Source organism: Zalophus californianus, chromosome 1 (assembly GCF_009762305.2).
Source record: "Zalophus californianus isolate mZalCal1 chromosome 1, mZalCal1.pri.v2, whole genome shotgun sequence".
Classification (NCBI taxonomy): domain Eukaryota; kingdom Metazoa; phylum Chordata; class Mammalia; order Carnivora; family Otariidae; genus Zalophus; species Zalophus californianus.
In genome coordinates this window covers 130126892-130140747 of record NC_045595.1, presented here as the reverse complement: position 1 = coordinate 130140747, position 13856 = coordinate 130126892, and the positions used below count along the sequence as shown (strand labels likewise).

Genomic DNA, 13856 nt, shown 5'->3' with positions numbered 1-13856 from the left:
AGTAACTTTCCATCTTCTGGGGCCTGCTGGCTCGGGCCTGCTCTGGGTAATTTTCCTCTTCAATTTTACATTTATTATGGGCCAGACATTTTGCTCAGCATTTTAATATGTAATCTCATATATCTCATATCTCATTTAATCTTATGATTTGGATATTATTATTCCCATTTTCCAGATGAAGAAACTGATGCATGAGTGAGTTAAGTATATTTCCCCAAGTCTCACAGCTGGTGAGTGGCAGAACCAAGATTCAAAGTCAGGTCTGAATGATGCCAACTCCTGTGTGCTAATCACTTGTTTACACTACCTTCCCCTTCTTGGGCATTATTTTGGCCTACAAGTTTAAGACTCTAGCTGTCTCCCATCAGAATTTACCTTCTATCTTTCCCTGTAGGCCTACTCTTAGGCTTCTGGTGTCATGGATGGTTCTGAGGGTGCTGAGGACTTATTGGCAGAGAAAGACAGCATTGCCTGGGGTCATCTGCAATTTTCCTGCTAGGCCAGTGGAATCTACAGTAAAAGGAACAGATCTCTAATGGTTGCTTTTCAGGTATTTTGTCATTTGGGAAGATCTTCCTATACAGAGAAATCAACTTAATTTGCCTACTTTTTATTAATAATTCTATTATTCATTTATTGATATAAGTAACATTTATTGAGCCCCTTCTCTGGGCCAGGAATTGTATTGGACCAGATGATAAGAATATAACAAAATAAAACAGAGATTAATAAAATAAATCCATGCCTCTGGAATCTTACGGTAGCACCAGACAAAAATGTGAGTAATAAGTGTCTTTATAGAGGGGTGCAGTGGGGTGTTACGGAAGCAGAAGCAGAGAAGGCAGGCACCTGGCCTGGGCCTGGGGAGCTCAGGAACAGCCAACTGGTATGGATGAAGTTTGAGCTAAATCTTAGAGGATGAACATAGGTTAGCCAGGTGGATAGAAGGGAGATTAGTGAAGGGAGTCTCAGGCAGAGGAAACGGTAATCACCAAGGCCCAGAGGTGAGAACGAATTTGGAAGACTGGGGATGGCCACTGATTAGATGGCTGAAGTATAGTGGGTGTGGGGGTGAAAATGGGAGGGAGCCTAGAAGGGCCAGTTCACTCCATGATCCAAGTCATGGACAGCAGCTGTTCTTGGGATATACATCTTTCTAAGGAAAAGGCTGAACAGCAGGCTGGCCTATAGTCAGTTGAATGAAAACTTCCCCCTTCTAGCAGGCCTGAGGTGCCTGCTGGTGCCCGCATTGCGCTGGGCTCAACTTACTGCTTTACGTACACAGAGCTGAATAAGAGTGGAAATGGGGGGGAATGACCACAGGAAGGTGGTGTGTAGTTTTCCCAATGGGTGCTCTTTGGGGATCACAGGCCACACTGATACCCGCAGTAAAGTAAACTGCTGGCTTTAACTGGTCTCCTGAAGGGCCCCTTTGTTCCAGTTCTGCACTTTTTTTTTTTTTTTGACAGTAAATCCTCACAGTTTCTGAGGCTACTCAACTATTAAAATGCCTCGTTCTTTAAAGCAGAGACAGTTGCTGATTTCCACTATTGGATAATTTGGGCATGTGGCTTTTCAAACATACCAAGTAGAATCTCCTAAACAGTCTTGGATGTTTGCCAGGCTAACCTGAAGGTGGTTAGCATTTAAAGAATTGTTTATTCAGCCAGACAGCGTGGCATTTTTAAAGAAACAGAATTGGAAAAGCCTCTTTGATGGTGTTAGCTCAAAACCAGTTTGTGGCAAGTGAACTCAACTGCCTGGGCTTGACCTGGCTCCTGAGATTTCTGTTGACAGATGCCTGAGCTGCATTGAAAGCACTCCTTTTTTTCTAGGAAAACTGAAACTTCTCAGCTGATTCTGACTTTCCACAAATGGACCTAAGTGTAGCACTGGCACCGAATTCTGTATTTGCCACAACCGTTGAAAGGAAGGGATATATTTTGTATGCAGTATGAGTCCCCTCGTCTGAACCCTGTACTTTCTTCCCAGTATTGCTAGATGTTGGCTACAGCAGCTGAATACTTCTGGTTAGATACAAACACTGTTAATTGTTCCAGAATGATACTGCGGTCCTGTCAAGGATGATGCAGGGATGGCTGTTGTGTTTGCGTGCCACCGGAAGGAGCTAAGTGTCGGGGTTTGCAGCTGCCTCACAAACTGCTGGATTTTTAATGCAGCAAATAAAAGGGCTGAGCTTTGGTGACTGTCCAGCTGGAGGAGGCTAATGAATTTGGACAGACCTAAGTTGAGGGTATTATATGGATGTCTAGATGTTGAAGACACCATGGCTTTGTAGATGCTAGGTCAGGTTGCAGGTGGTGAGTAATGCTTCCTGTTGAGGTGTCTGTGACAAGATCTCTCATTGCATGGTCCAAGAAGGAATAATTTTCTCTTCCTCCTCCTCCTCCTCCTTTTTTTTTTTTTTTGGTTAGGAATCATTTTCTTAAATGTTATGATGTGTGAAAATGTTAGTGGGTAGAAAGAATCCAGGCCTTTGTCTCTTCATGTGCTCCTTAAATGAATTTGCTCCCAAATCAGAAGAAAACGGGGCAACTGGCTCTGTGCTAATCCAGATAGGTATTTATCAGCCCAAAGAACAAGGCCCTTAAGAAAAGCATGGGGAAGTTCTAATATCTGAGGGAGTAGCAATAGTTTCTTTAATTAGATTTTCTAATTCCCACTCTCCTTTTCCTGTGGTTTATGATCCTCTCCCTTTTTTTAAATTAGTTTATTCCCCATCAACTCTTTCCTCTTCTTGCAATATTAGTTGTTTCTAAGGGAACCTCTTGTCCTTTGCTGAAACCAAAATATCCCCACGTCTCTCATTGAATGAAAATCAGAAATTTTTTTCTTTTAAACTTTATTAATAACTAATAGAAAAATTGCAAAGTAAATTCTGAGCACTAGTTCTTTCTCTCCTTTTCCCTCTTAGTCCCATGAGTTTTTCTTCTTTTATCTGCAGTACTTTTTCTCCTTCAGCCAAAATCTCTGTTGGTAGAAGCACTTGGTAAGAGTCTATCCAAGTTGTAGGTAGTGGACATCTGTTGTTTTTGCTTGCCCAGCACCCCTTCTTCTCTTCTTTAACGCATGCCCATTTTCCTTTGGAGAATTACTTGGCTCCCACTCAGTGGGGCGGCAAATTACATGCCCTGCCTCTGTCATGACAGGTGATACAGAGAGAGTTGGCATTTTTGAGGACTGAGAGAAATGCTGGGTTATTCTCCTTCTGTAATTATAGACACGAGGGATTTTTGTGAACATGGGGCCATCTTTGCTGGTGTATGAAGATTAAGAATACAACCAACAGAAAAAACAGCTGAGAGAGAGTGACAGAGACAGAGACACACAGAGAGAGAGTGTGACAGATTGAGAGACACACACACACAGAGACAGAAACATAGAGAGAGACACAGAGAGAGAGATTTTTAATGAAGAGAGGTTGTGATTTCTACCCAAAGCAATTTCTGGTACTGCTAATAGTGCTAATAGGGGGTAAGACTGTGTAGAGGATCTTGAGCCTTCTCCATGTCCTGATCTTACACTATGTTGGTAACAAGTCATATTATAGCTTGCAAAGGCTTGGGAATTATATTTGTTTTGGAAGAACCAGACTAAAGAACAGTTCTGGAAGCTCTAGTTAAGGGATTATATTGAGAAAACAACTTCTCTTCCTACCTAAATGAAGCACTTAATTCAAAGAGTCACTACTGGAGTTCACAGATTGACATTTCCTTCCAGTTCCTTGGCCTTGCACTGGAGAATGGTACCTTAAGCCAAGACAAACTTGTGGCATAATTGTTGCAACTTTCTGTTAGGAACATATCTATGCTCCTAAGTAATCTGGTTACTTAGACAAGTTAGTCTGGTGTCACAGAGTTGAATAAGAACATAATGTAGAACTTCAGACAGTGTTACCATTCATACTTGAGAGGTGGTACAGGATTAAAATTCACATGGGCATCAGAGGGTTAAGCTAGTTCATCAGTTTAATTCATTCATGAATGTTTAGGTTCTAATAGGTTATTATTAACCTTTTAAAGTTGTTGTCATTTATAAATTTTCATTTATGTCATAACCCTGGCTGAATGTGTGATTTTCCATGATTTTATATTCTAAAAAATGAAGTTGCTCTTTCCCCATTCCCTCCTCCATTTTTAAATAAAATAGCACTAATAGAATAAGTTAGTGACACAGGAGTACTGATCTGATTTTGTGTGAATTTAGTGAGTAGATATTATAGGGAGGCAGATTTCAGCCTGATATCAGGAAAACTTTCTGGCATTGTCTTATTAACTGGTAACCTATCTCATCCCTGGCAGGATTCAAGTAATAACTGTCCCTATCACTAGATGATCCCTGCTAAGGATGTTGTAGAAAGGATTTATGCATTGGTGTAGATTCTGGGCAAAAACGACATTTTAGAGCTATTCTATTCTAGCTCTAATAGACTAAATACTACTAGTAGTTATACTAATACTATTAATACTACTTCTACATTTTGCTATTAATAGTAATAATTACCAGTTGTAAGTGTGTATTATACGCTATATACAGTGCTAGACATTTTACATATACATCCCAGGTAAACCTTGTGTCGACCCTCTGTAGATATTATGCTCACTGGTGTGGATTAAAGACCTAATTGTTCTCTATTTTTTTCTTCATGTGTGTTGTCTTGACCCGTCTAGTGGATTACAAACTCATTCTTAGGAGAGAAGGTAGTGTCATATACTTTGTATTATTCCTTACAGTTGCTGCAAATAGGGAAGGGTGGAACAGATGCAGCTTAAAAGTTGTGTGCTCAGTTCTGTTGTGCACGTCACCCTGACAGGTTTTCACTTGATCTTAGCCAAGAGGCCGAGAAGCGATACACTGACAGGTTTTTCAGAAGAGTCCTGAAGCTTTTTTCCTTGAGTCAAACTTCCCAAGTGGTACGTACATACATTGGAATGGTTCCTGCAGAACTGAGATCATTCTTACTGAATGTTTTACAAAGGGAAAGGGAAAGAAGTAGAAGTTGGGAAGAGAAGGAACAATATCCAACCTGTAATCACCTCTTCTTCTCCACCAGGACAAAAATTCCCTTACTTGCTTGAACAGTGTTCATTTCAGTATTTTGGCCGGGCAGGGGAGGAAATTTAATTATGCCTGTGAATGACAAATCACTGCATTAAAATTATTGTTTTAACTCACTGGAATCAATTGCTCATATTATTTTGCTGTCCTACAGATCTCACTGTTAATGTCGATGGAATGATTACAGTGTTGAGATGTTTCGCCCACTGAAATGTGATAAGATGTTTATGGTTTGACATATTGAAAATAATATTTGTTATATAAATGCCAGGCTTGATCACTCTTTTGGTCATTTACAGCAATGAAAAAAGAGTAACATGCTGGAACCCTATATGTCACATGGCCTACATAAGAGGTATTTTATGGTTGCCTATACCATCATTACGATCAGTCAGCTTTCTATAGAATCATATTTTTTATTATGGCTATTTGCAAGCAATCATTGGTATATTTACCATTTTCCAGATTTTAATATAATTGTAACTCAGGGAATTTGAAATCAATAAAGTTTTAGATGGGATATGCCAATTGGATAATGAAAGTGATTTGGAAGCACAGATACTCTGTGGGGGATATCATCTTTGTTGAGTAATGTGAAGGCTCAGAGTTCTGCTTCTGGCAGGTGTAAATCAAGTTTGGGCCCTAAAGAAGGGGCCTGTGGCTTATGGGGAATATTAGCAGGGAGGCTGCTTTTTAATCCATGGATTAATACTAGTAGATTCTATTTGAGGATCAGATCTGTGCTCATGCAGGTTGGGGAATGGTATTCATTCTTCCTTCCACACACCTAGGATGAAATGCTAGTGTTAAAAGGGAACTCAGTGGTCAACTGGCCTCACATTCTAATCCTACAGTCAAAGAAGTCAAGAGACTAATCAAGAAGCAGAAGTCATCTGTCACCATGTCTTGAATGACATCTTTGACTTCTAGTTCAGTGGTCTTTCTTCTTTACCCGTCACTCCTATAATTCTTTCTAAACCTTAGCCTTCCTTGGTCTTATCTAAAATACCCCAAAGCCATGGAAATGGTTACTATAATGGAGCAGCTACAAATTGGGTATTTTCTCAGCTCTCTGCTATCTTAGTTTCTGTGTAACCTTGGTGAGGTTACTTAACATCTCTAGGCTTCAACATTCTCCTCTATAGAATGGGAAAATAATAGTGCTTCCTCCAATAGGGTTATAATAAAGATTAAGTTATTTAACATATGCAGTGTATTTAAAACATTATTATTAATCCCAGTTTATTTGTCTTTAATAATGAGCATTTAATTGTGTATACATTTAAATTACTTAAAGGGCTGTTTTTTATGGGAATTCAGAAAGACACTGAATTAATGTTAATGTTTTTTTTGGTGTAATTATTTTAAGATTCCTTAAATCTTATCTGAAACATCCAATTGGGAATTTTTAATTACAAGTCTGAAAAAAAATAATTCATCTTTGGATTACTTGAAGGGAAGCTCAAGGAACATTAAAGATTATAAATTTTCAGCTCCATAGTCACAAAGATTTTCCTATCATCTTCGGAATTATGTTTTTCAGTTAGGGTAGGAATCGAGTTTTCCATCATATTTTCAAGCAATATTCCTAATATTGTTTGAAAGTTGTGTGTGTTTGGGTGTTAAAGGAACTTTCTTTATAATCTCTTTAAATACCTTTAATGATAGTGAATTCTACATTTTTGGACGACCATGGGCTTGTCAGCTTAGAATGCAAGAGGTATTCAAATCTTGCTGATGTAATGGATTTTGTGTTTTAAAATTTTAATTACACATTTGAAGCCCCAATTGCACTGTAAGGATTTAAGTGCTTATGGAAACTCAAACTATGAATTACAGTATTGCAGGAAACTTTCCATTCATCAGATTAGTTTCACCATGCATTCCACAAATATGTTTTGTAAAATTTCCCAATATCTAGAAAACTTTGATACTATGTTATAAAATGGTACTTAAATATAGATGAGAAAGATAAATGTTTGTCTTCTCCTTTTGATAGTGATGTTAAATAAAAGATGGAATGTTTTTGTTTAAAACCAATCCCTCATTCTGCACCCACCTCCCCCACCCCCGCAACACAATAAGTAAAGGGCAATGTGAACAAAGTCTTCCTTTAGATCTGTTATTCATTTTAAGTGTGTGTTAGGAAAAAGGTCTACTCTGAGTATAAAATCTAGCAACAAAAAAGAGAATTGTAAATAGAAAAATAAAACATGTAGAGGAGACAAATATTCTCTGCACACAGAATTAAAATCCCAATGGGGAACACTTGTCAGAAAGAGAGACTACACACTCATTTAAAAATAAGTTCCCAAAGAGTAACATTCCAATATGTTAATTTGCCACAATAGATTTATCCACTGAAATCAGTCCACCAGTCTTGACCAGCAAGTAGGATCTTAATTTTACCATCTAACAGTTCAATTGAAATAGAATAAAGATTTTCACATCAATATCTTAGTGACATAGACTTTCCTGGTTGGCAATGGTACATTTACTCAACGTTCAGTCAATTTACAGGTAATGAAACTCTTTGTTAAGTGTTATCTCCTCACACAGTAGCAGGGTCTTTAACGGAAAAGGGTTCTGTTCATTTTCTATTTAAATCACAGGAAGAGATTATAGAATTGGATAATGAAAACAGCTTATTTTTTGGAAATCAGTTAAAAAATCTGAAGTTATGAATAGAAAATAATAAAAGAGAAATAACTGTCTGGATTTCCCCCCTTCTTTACAGTGATATGGTAGAAATATAAGGAAAATGCTTAACATCCTTTAGTTAGGAAATCTGGTCCCTTTACTTGCTTACAGGGCTCAGTTTTGAGTAAGAAAAGAAAGAATATTTTTGGCTGCAGCTTTAGTAAACAATGAATGATGAAAAATATTGCAGAAATGTCTTCAAGAGATTGGACAATTGAGAACACAGACTTTATCACTTTGATATTGTCTACATTCCTCCACAAAGCTTGGCAAATAAATAACTGAGCCCTATTTTGGCGGAACGAGACAAGGAAGTACTAGTTCCAGCATCAAAACAAGATTATGAAAACAACCAACACAAAACAGTTATTTCTTCTCCTGAATAATAAAGACATCATGTTTGCATATAGAACAGCTTTTGCATTATTGCTCTATGTATAAGAATATATTGAGGAACTCATAACAGACTGCACATTACAAACTTAAGGTTCTTTGGTGAAGAATGAAAGAAAACAGTATTTGAGCTTTAAAGAAAATGATCTCATCCATTTTGCTTTTATCTATTGATCCGTTGGATCCTCTCACAGAGCAGGGAGAGGTACTGTGTGAGTTTCACCATGGCAACGATCACCACACCCCCAGCCATCATACACGTTGGCCAGAACAGTGAATGGAACAGCACGTTGGAACTGTAGAGTTTGGTTAGGATGACACTCTTCTGGTTTCCTTCTGGGTCAGAATAGCAGGAGAAGTGTTGATACTTCCTGAAGTTTTCCATGACGACATTCACCAGGGACATGGATTCTTCAAAATTTTTTCCACACTTGGGTATATAGGAGCACTGTGGAAAATGAGATAAACTGTCACCAGAAGATACTTTCTTTGTGCATATCTGATACTAGGAGGAGATGGGATATTGAGGTCAACTTAATGATCTGTGAAATAACCATGATGGTTATTCTTTTCATATTCAAACCAGTGTCTCCAGAAACCCCAAGACCTCACATAGTAATAAAAACAATGTCTGTAGCTGTCTGACCCAGATGTACCTAAATAGTTCACTCATGTATAGTTTAATTGTTGATTAGAATTGGATGACTCCAGTGGATTCTTTTTACTGTAGCTGAGCATGGTGAGTTTTAATTATTCCCTATTGAACCTACTTTAACATGGAATCAGAGTGTCAATCTTTCTGTCTTCTGTCTATCCACAGCAGTCCATGTAATATCAGAAGCTACCAGGTCTCTCAGGGAAAGTAGTTTATTCTTCTCTTTTTGGCTTGGCTTAATTTATTCAGCCAAGTCAGCTTGGTCACCTTGCTACTGTAGTGAAGGAAACAGCTATACCTCTGGTGAGTTGCTGAAAAAGAATCCTGGTAAGTATAGAAATATTGAATAGTTAAAGAGCTGTGATGAATTGTTGGTGCCCAGTTCCGTGGCAAGGTAACTTTTTCCATAAATCATGGAAAAATAAAACAGAACCAAATGAGTTTACTTTTCAACCATCACTCATCTGAAAATTTACACTATCTTTTCTTTGATCTTTTCCCTCTCTTATCTTTCTTGTTATAGGTCTTCTACATGTCTCTCCTTTCTTCCTACATACTTATGTCCTTGGATTTCTTTCTTTGTATCTCATTTCCTTCCTTGCCCTGCCCTGACTCCTCACCTCACTTTATATTTTCCCCTCTGTTCCCTCTTCCTATCCTTCCTCCTTCCCCTGCCCTCTCTTTTCTAGATACAGATGGAATTAAAGAACTTTGAATTTTTATTATTTATTGCATATACTTTTAAAAATTTTTATTTATTTATTTACATATTTGCTTCAGGGGTACAGGTCTGTGATTCATCAGTCTTACACAATTCACAGCGCTCACCATAGCACATACCCTCCCCAGTGTCCATCACCCAGGCACCCCATCCCTCCCACCCCCCACCACTCCAGCAACCCTCAGTTTGTTTCCTGAGATTAAGAGTCTCTTATGGTTTGTCTCCCTCTCTGGTTTTGTAGGGGAAGGGAGGGAAAAATGCATATACTTTTGAACACATTTTTTTCCTAATTTAAAAAGCAGTCTTTAAGTAGATGAAATCTCTATGACCCTTTTTCCTTGGTCTGTAAATGGGCAGTGATAAAACTGATTTTTTAAAAAAGTTAGGAAGAAAGTGATTTAAGTCACTTTTCAGGGAGATGTGTGAGTCCTAAGCTAACTCTTACCTCTCTTTATAATTGCCTCCCAACAGGAAAAAAAAAAATCCCTGCCCATTATTATACACATTATCAAATGGTTAATGTAACTGATTTATCTGAATTGGTTTGTGACAAAATCACAGCTAATCTAATGTTTTGGTATAAATTAGAAAACTATGTGCCCTCTTTAGAACACTATTATTTTCTGTTGAAAATTGTTGTAATACACTGATTTTATGAAAAAAACCCACATATTTTTACTGCTTTACCAATTTATAAGTCCTGCTTACAAATATTCACATCTATGACTTTTACCATGTGACTGGTACCCCAAAGGTTGTGCAGTGCACAACTCCCACACTGTATGTGGAGACACAAATGAGGTGGGCTAATGTTGAACTTTGAGGTACATTGATGGAAGCTTTGGGGGTAGGATCCTGGAAGATCTGTAGATTTCACAGGTAGAAAATATAAAAGAAATGGAATGAGTTTTGCTAATGGAGTATGTTTGGATTACTCTTTTCTCTGACTTTATTAGTGGGCACACAGGCACCAAGCTTTGTTTATAGTGCTGTAATCATTGGATTCTTTGACTTTAAACAGCAGGAAGATTCTTCCTTAGTTAAGAATGGAGGTTGAGCATGCTGGCATTTATGGTAAACCAGGCTTAAAGTAATGTTCTCATAGCAGGGCTGGTTGACACCTTCAAATTTAATCAGCTAAGAATAAATGTGAGTACACTCATAAATATGAGTACAGCAGAGAGCTGGTGCTAGCACAATATTAAGGGTCTGAAATTATTTCCAAAAAAGCAGAATTTCTCAGTGAGTTACAACCTAGTATAAAATTAGCCTATGACTCCATGAAACAAATTTTCTACCAGTTGGTTGTCTTTGGATTAAAAGCGTTTAAGACAGGATGGAGATCTCTACCTTGATTATTTTTTTCCTTCTTCAAAGCTGCCTCATGTCTTTACAGTTTTTAAAAATGTTTTCTGAAGCAAAGCATTAAAAAAAAATCACAGACAAGCCATTTGTGGTTGAATTTGAACAGAACCAATTTAGATTACAAATGCTCAGGCTTCTGCATATTTTTGTGCCAAGACAGTTTATAGTAGTAGTTCCCATGGCTAACAGTACTAAGTTATTGAAATGATCTCAATAAAAATGGCATTCCATTAAAAATGGAGTTTTTTCTTTTCTTATGCTCTTGTGAATTGGTCTGGCTTTTAAAATTTTTTCTTTTTTGAAGAAATGTTTGTCAGTCAAATGACAATAATGCTGTCACTAGGTAAGATTCTTCCAAGTACAATGAGATATAAAGTACTTTTGAGACCGTCTAGCAAGGTTGCCGTACAGATTTAATACTGCTTATTAAAAGTTTCAGGCTTCAGGGTCTCAAATGTGTATATTTGGAATGGCCAGATAAAGCCTGTTCTGTACATGATCAGACTGACTCTACCATATGTCAATCATTCATTTACTTTTATTATTGATGGGTCCTTCTCTTGTCATTACGAATGCATGAGATAGTAGAATAAGCCCAAGTTGTGTTATGTAGATCTGGTTACTACGTTTCTGTAGGCAATTTACTTTGCTCCTCAGAATCAACTTCTTTATCTACATAAAGGGGTTAACAGAGCCTTCCAGGCAGGGTTTGTGTGAAGATTAAATGATGACTATGCATGAAGCCTCAATAAATTTTCACTTACATATTTCCTTATTGGAGTATCACATTGTCCATATGATCTTCTAAAGCCTTTGACCAAGTGTCACATATGAAACTCTGAAACCTCTAAGGAGGGCAAAATTATTAGTTATGTGGTGTTCACAGGGACAGTCCTGTTCAATGGCTCTTATCTTATGTTCCTAGCTTTTGTGTCCCGGGAGATTTGACATTTTGCTGAATCCTATACTAGGATTCTAGGTTTCTTTTTCTATGGCTCAAACTATAGCCATGTGTATGTTCTTGAGGCTGGTATGAATTTGGGGTGAAGATTTAATGATCTCATGATTTTATCACATGCTTGGCAGATAATTTTATGTGATTGGTTTAGAATACACAGAATGCATTTCAACAAATGGAAACTTTACTATCCATGCTTACTTGGAAAATGTAATGTAGACTGAAAGATAAAAATCACAGCATTTTAGATCATACTTTTTTTTAGTGGGAGGTGTGGGATAGGAAAGATTTAACTTTTAGATTCTGTGTGATATGTAACATAAAGGAACATATGAGTAATCATTTTATATACACAAGACACTTAAGTACTAATCAAAGTATGTTAATATATACATATTTTTTTCCATGGCCTTGGGTTATTCTTTCTTTTGTGCTTTAACATATGGAAATAGAAACCTTGCAAACCTCTGAGGCAGCCATTCAGTGGAAGATTTAGTTTCACATCTCTCTTCTTAATCCAGAGTTTTGTTAATAAACCTTATTGCTTTCCCAGATCCCTTACATTCTCCTTAGTATTAAAAACCATAGAGCTGGCCCACAGGTATGACCTTTCCTCTCCCAGCTGAAGAAACCCGGCTCATGGCAACTTCTTTTGTTCCCCTCCAGGGCAATGAAGGTCCAGCAATTGCATCTTTTCTACAATTCTTTGAAAAATTGACTGAAACTTTTCTTTTCTTAGTCTAACTTCCAGAATCTTACACGTGAATAGAGTTATTTTTATTCTGATGATGGAGAGAAGTTTTGAGAAACTACCTGTTGGGCTTCGCTTAGATATGCTTTGCTGGGCATGTGAAGCAAATAGTGACAGGCTTTCACCCTAAAAATAAAAGATGTGTGGAGAAGTGGGGGCAGGGGAATGGGGATGGTTTGGCTGAATAACCTCATGGGTCAGCCTCTTTTTTTTTTTTATGATGGTAGAAAAGGAACTATCAATTCTCAGCATCATCTCAAGGGAAGGGTTTGTTTTTCACTTTTCTTTTATAAAAAGAGAAGGGGTTTATTTTCAGAGAGGGGATAGAAATTTAATGAAATCTAATCAATTTTCAGTGTCTCTAATGTGCCAGGTAGCATACTAGAGAGAGCCGTCAAAAACAGAAACAATACAAGACAGGTCATTAGAAAGAAACAGGAAGGTATTACAAAACAAGGATAGGGTGACACAATGGAACCAGGAGTGAAGTTAAAAAGGTTTTGAGTGAAGATATACCCTTCGCAGAGGTGGGCTCAGAACTTGTTAGTAGCCTGGGCATCCTACGACCACCATGACCATGGGGTAAAAACAAAAAGATTGCTCATGTGAAACAGACATATTCTTGGTTCTAAAGTCAGATGGACCTCGTTCTAGTGTAGAGATCAGCAGCTGGAAGCGTTGGGTTACTCTGGTCCCCATGTATATTTTGAACTTTCAAGTTTTTTTTTTTTGGTATCAGTAATGGGCAGAAGAGGTGAGAGAGTAAATTCAGATGTTCCTTTCTTTCCCTTTTGAGACTTCTTGTTCCTTATCATCCTTTCTAAAACAGTGAATCCCACAAAATTTGGTTTAGATTTGTTTAGTTTGCACTTCTAGTGTCTGTTTGACTTTGGCAAGTGGGACTCTGAAATGTTTGGGAGAGGAAAACAGAATTCACACTCTGCTATGCACTAACATTTCTTTTAGTATTGAGACACAGATCCCTCCCAAGAAACGTGTTCCTTTTCTGTGTTTCCCAGAGCTTTCACCTTTGTTATGACATTTCTGCTTGATTTAGAGTAGAGAAGAAGTTAAAATGACCTAGGAAATCTACTAACTGAATAAAAGCCATCTGAAGCCTTGAGATTACTTAATACCCAGATGGCTAAACCATGGAGGCCCACCCCTCCCGGTTCATGATGTATCCAGTTAGGCCTAGAGTAAGTCACATACCTCGTCTGACCTTGCCCTTTGC

At 37.7% G+C, this 13856-nt stretch overlaps 1 protein-coding gene across 6 annotated transcripts in view; it reads right to left on the bottom strand.

Annotated features, from left to right (window-relative positions):
- Positions 1–2914: 2914 nt before the first annotated feature.
- KCNMB2 (potassium calcium-activated channel subfamily M regulatory beta subunit 2) overlaps positions 2915–13856 on the bottom strand; it is a 228884-nt gene continuing 217942 nt past the window's right edge. For 4 of the 6 annotated variants that reach the window (XM_035728295.1, XM_035728309.1, XM_027585536.2 and 1 more), the window contains 2 exons: positions 8431–8620; positions 2915–5151 (listed from right to left, as the gene is read on the bottom strand). In XM_035728295.1, the coding sequence (XP_035584188.1) occupies positions 5054–5151; positions 8431–8620 (288 nt within the window). In that variant the 3' untranslated portion in view covers positions 2915–5053. Of the gene's footprint in view, positions 5152–7174; positions 8621–13856 lie in introns of those variants that run through there. The other 2 variants (XM_027585532.2, XM_027585537.2) reach the window with 2 other exon arrangements.